General features: G+C 65.8%; 3 protein-coding genes across 4 annotated transcripts in view; 2 read left to right on the top strand and 1 right to left on the bottom strand.

Moving 5' to 3' along the window:
- The first annotated feature begins 215 nt into the window (after positions 1-215).
- NKIRAS2 (NFKB inhibitor interacting Ras like 2) lies at positions 216-1,323 on the top strand. 2 transcript variants are annotated; one of them, XM_026044613.1, is made up of 3 exons: positions 216-362; positions 434-675; positions 954-1,323. In XM_026044613.1, exons 1-3 carry the CDS (start codon positions 269-271, stop codon positions 1,191-1,193), a joined length of 576 nt encoding a protein of 191 aa, XP_025900398.1. In that variant the 5' UTR covers positions 216-268; the 3' UTR covers positions 1,194-1,323. The 2 variants fall into 2 exon arrangements, with proteins under 2 accessions (XP_025900398.1, XP_025900399.1); XM_026044614.1 differs by having other exon boundaries at positions 312-358.
- A 135-nt stretch (positions 1,324-1,458) lies between these two features.
- Positions 1,459-2,877, top strand: LOC112951807 (early nodulin-75-like). Its single transcript, XM_026044574.1, has one exon. It carries the CDS (start codon positions 1,805-1,807, stop codon positions 2,768-2,770), a length of 966 nt encoding a protein of 321 aa, XP_025900359.1. The 5' UTR covers positions 1,459-1,804; the 3' UTR covers positions 2,771-2,877.
- Positions 2,878-4,053: 1,176 nt separating this feature from the next.
- ZNF385C (zinc finger protein 385C) overlaps positions 4,054-4,135 on the bottom strand; it is a 6,815-nt gene continuing 6,733 nt past the window's right edge. Inside the window, exon 7 of the mRNA XM_026044604.1 lies at positions 4,054-4,135. This exon is cut by the window's right edge and continues 51 nt beyond it. Within this exon, the coding sequence (XP_025900389.1) occupies positions 4,054-4,135 (82 nt within the window).

The raw sequence follows: 4,135 nt of genomic DNA, 5'->3' as shown, positions 1-4,135 counted from the left end.
GGGGCTGTGTCCCCGCCATGGGGTTATGTGTCCCCCTTTGCCCTCCCCCTGCAATGGGGCTGTGTCCTGCTGCCCCCCAACAGGGCTCTGTCCCTTCAATGTGCCTGTGTCCCTCCTCATGTCCCCCCAGTGGGGTCCCGTTGCCCCCAACAGGGCTCTGTCCCCTCCTTCCACCTGTGTCCCCCCCGCGCCCCCCCCAATGGGCCGTGCCCCCCCGACGCCGCTCACGGGGCTGTGCCCCCCGCAGGGTGTTTCGCCCGGAGGCGCCATGGGCAAGAGCTGCAAGGTGGTGGTGTGCGGGCAGGCGGCCGTGGGCAAGACGTCCATCCTGGAGCAGCTGCTCTACGGCAACCACGTGGTGGGTACGTGCGGGCGGGCGGGCGGGCGGGCACCGGCCCCGGCAGCCCCGCCGAGCCTCCCGCGGCTCCCGCAGGCTCCGACATGGTGGAGACGCAGGAGGACATCTACGTGGGCTCCATCGAGACGGAGCGCGGCGTGCGCGAGCAGGTGCGCTTCTACGACACGCGGGGCCTGCGCGACGGCCTCGAGCTGCCCAAGCACTGCTTCTCCTGCACCGACGGCTACGTGCTCGTCTACAGCACCGACAGCAAGGAGTCCTTCAAGCGCGTGGAGCTCCTCAAGAAGGAGATCGACAAGTCCAAGGACAAGAAAGAGGTGAGCGAGCAGCGGGGCCTCAAAGGAGGGGTGCCGCAGGGCAGGGCCTGCCCTTGTCACCACTGGGCACCCAGCCCTTGGCCTCTCCTCTCCTCTGTAAGACCCTCATCTGTCACACCCTGGGATGCTCTCGGGGGAGGATATTTGTCCCCATGGCCATTCCCCAAGCACCGAGCAGAAGGGCTCTGGGTGGAGGTGGCTTCTGACATCTGCTGAGGGGGCCGGGGCCCATCTGGCTGCTGCTTTGGGGCTGCCTCTCACCTCTCTCCCCTGGCCAGGTCACCATCGTGGTGCTGGGCAACAAGTGTGACCTGCAGGAGCAGCGCCGCGTGGACCACGACGCGGCCCAGCACTGGGCCAAGGGCGAGAAGGTGAAGCTGTGGGAGGTGTCCGTGGCCGACCGGCACACGCTCATCGAGCCCTTCATCTACCTGGCCAGCAAGATGACGCAGCCGCAGAGCAAGTCCGCCTTTCCCCTGAGCCGCAAGAACAAGGGCAGCGGCTCCCTGGATGGCTGAGCCTCGTCCTGCCCTTCCTCTCCACTGCCACCTCCTCTCCCTCACCTGCGTTATCCTCCCGGAGCTGGCGGGGAGCCTCCGGAGGCGGAACGGGCTCCCTAGGGCCGGGCTTTGGGGATGGCAGCGCCGACGCGGGGACGCACGCGCGGGGTGGGGCCGCCCGTGGGCATTGAGGTGCTGCGGGAAGGCGGGCGCCGCTCCCCGCTCCGGGGCTGCCGGGGAGGCCCGGGGCGGCCCGGCCACGTCCCCGTCCCCAGCACACGTGGGAACGCTCCCTGGCCGACCCGTGTGGGAGACGCGGGGCGGCGACGGGGCTGTTGCTGCGAGCAGGGCCTCCGCGCGCGACACCTTCCCCGCATAGCACATTCCCTGCACATATCCCATCCCCGCACATATCCCGTCCCCGCACACATCCCATCCCTGCACACGTCACTGTGCACATCCTCGTGCACATCCCATCCCAGCACACATAGCCACCATGCACATCCCATCCCTGTGCACATTCCCAGGCACATCCCCTTCACTGCACACATCTCCGCACACTTATCCACCACGTACATCCCATCCCTGCGCACAGCACGTCACTGTGCACGTCCCCATGCACGTCGCCCATGTCCCATCTCCGTGCACATCCCTGCACGTGCATCCACCACATACATCCCATGCCCATGCCCATCCCATCCCTACATGCATCCCATCCCTGTGCACATCCCAGCACACATCCTAGCACGTATATCCACCGTGGACATTCCATGCTCACGCACATCCCATCCCTGTGCACATCCCATTCACCATGCACATCCCTGTCCACATATCCCCTGTGCACGTCGCATCCCCGTACACATTCCTGTGCACATCCCATTCACCACACACATCCCTGCGCACATCCCAAAACACTTCCACCATGCACATCCCATCCCCGTGCACATCCCATACCACACACATCCCTGCGCACGTCCCCACACACATATCCACCATGTACATCTCATCCCTGTACACATTCCATCCCGTACACATCCCATCTCCACACACATATTCCCCATACACATCCCATCTGCACGCACATCCCATTTACCGTGCACATCCCATCCCCAGCACATCCCATTCACTGTGCACATCCCATCCCTTGCACACCCCATCCCCTCCACATCCCAGCGCACATCCCACTGTGCACATCCCATCCCTGTGCGCATCCCATCCTCTGCACATCCCTGCGCACATCCATGCACACATATCCACTGTGCACATCCCATCCTTGTGCAGCACAGCCCATTTCCCGCACATCCATGCACGCATATCCACCGTGCACATCCCATCCTTGTGCACAGCCCATCCCCTGCACATCCCTGCATACATCCCCACCGTGCACATCCCATCCCTGTGCACATCCCATCCCTGTGCACATCCCATCCCTGTGTACATTACATCCCCTGCACATCCCTGCATACATCCCCACCATGCACATCCCATTCCTGTGCACATCCCATCCCCTGCACATCCTCACCACGTGCATCCCGTCCCCGGCGCCACAGCGCGAGGGGAGACTCCTGGGGCAGGCCTGGCTCTGCGGCAGATGATCACACAGCCCTGGCTGGTTGGTACCTGTTCCTTTTATTTACCGAGTAACACAATAAAGCGATGAGATTTGATTATCAAAATATTTTCCTTTTTCCCAACAGTTATAGTACATCAAAAAATATACAATGAACGTTACAGGAGGGGTACTGGCCACGTCCCTAGACTCTGCTTATTTCGTTTTGGGCGGGGAGAGGGTCTTGATTTATTTATTGTTTTGGAATCAAACTCTGTTCACGTCACTCCGCGGGTATTTACAGGGGTCACACGTTACCGAGCGCTATGGACTATGCCCTACTACCTAGTACAGCGGACGCTAAGTCAGAGGCAGTCGATGCTTTGGACGGCACAGGAGCTGGGGGGGGGCTCTCTGGGGCGGGGGGGCGGCGCTGGGGGCTGAGTTCTGACGCAGCTCGTTGCAGTTATTGTTATCGGAAGGAATGGCTTTCAAGGGATAAAGTGCCAAGTGTGGGAGCGCGCTGGGACCCCACGGGCAGGGCAGGAGCAGCCGCTGCTGCTGCCTCCAGCAAAGGCTTTTTGGGGGACAAAACACCGGGGAGCGACCCCCTCCCTGTGGGCCGGCCCGGCCCGGGGGGGCCGTTCGTGGGGCTGCGGGACCCTCTGCCCTGGGCTGCGGCAACGCCAGCCCCGGGACCGAATCCATCGTGTCCCGCGTCCCCGAGCGGCGGCATCGGTGCCGGGGCCCCCTGCCCTCCCTGGCTCAGCGGCCCCGTCCCGCTGCCCTGAACCCCCTCCCGGCACCGGCACCGGGGGCTCCCGCCGCCCCTGGCGCTCCGGGACGCGGCAGCTTTCGGGAGCGACGCGGGGGCCCCCGGCGGCACCGCAGCGGCCTCGCTGGCGCTGCGCTCGGGCAGCCCCGCGCCCTCGGTGCCCGCGGGGCCGCCCCGGGGCTTGCATAGATCGGGGGTTGCTCCGGCGGAGGGGGCCACGGGGGTCGCAACGTTCCTGCAGTTCCCTATTTACAGCAGCACCGCGGGCAGCGCGAGGGGCCCCCGCGGTGCCGCGCTCACAGTTTTCGGACGGCGCCGTCGCGGGGTCTTGGAGCACAGTGAAAAGCGGCTCCCCGGGGGGGCAGGCGGGAGCCGGGGGGCCCCCGGGGGCGGCCGCAGCCCCCGGGCGTCTCCCGTGAGGTAGGGGCAGGGGGGCGCCGGGCGCTTCGGCGCGGGGCTCTGCTTATTGCTCCGTGCGGACGAGGCCGCCCCGTCTCGTCCTGTGCCGGGGACCGGGGCGGGCCGCGGCCGGCGCCCCGGGGCGCCCGGCGGCTCTAGTAGGGCGCGAAGACGATGGGCCCTGGCGTGGCGCGCACGGGCGCCGGCGGCGTCCGGAACAGCGCCGGGCCCAGCAGC

Source organism: Nothoprocta perdicaria, unplaced genomic scaffold, assembly GCF_003342845.1.
Source record: "Nothoprocta perdicaria isolate Ctin4 unplaced genomic scaffold, notPer1 scaffold_372, whole genome shotgun sequence".
Lineage (NCBI taxonomy): Eukaryota > Metazoa > Chordata > Aves > Tinamiformes > Tinamidae > Nothoprocta > Nothoprocta perdicaria.
Note: the sequence above shows the minus strand (reverse complement) of the source record. Positions and strands in the feature narration are given on the sequence as shown.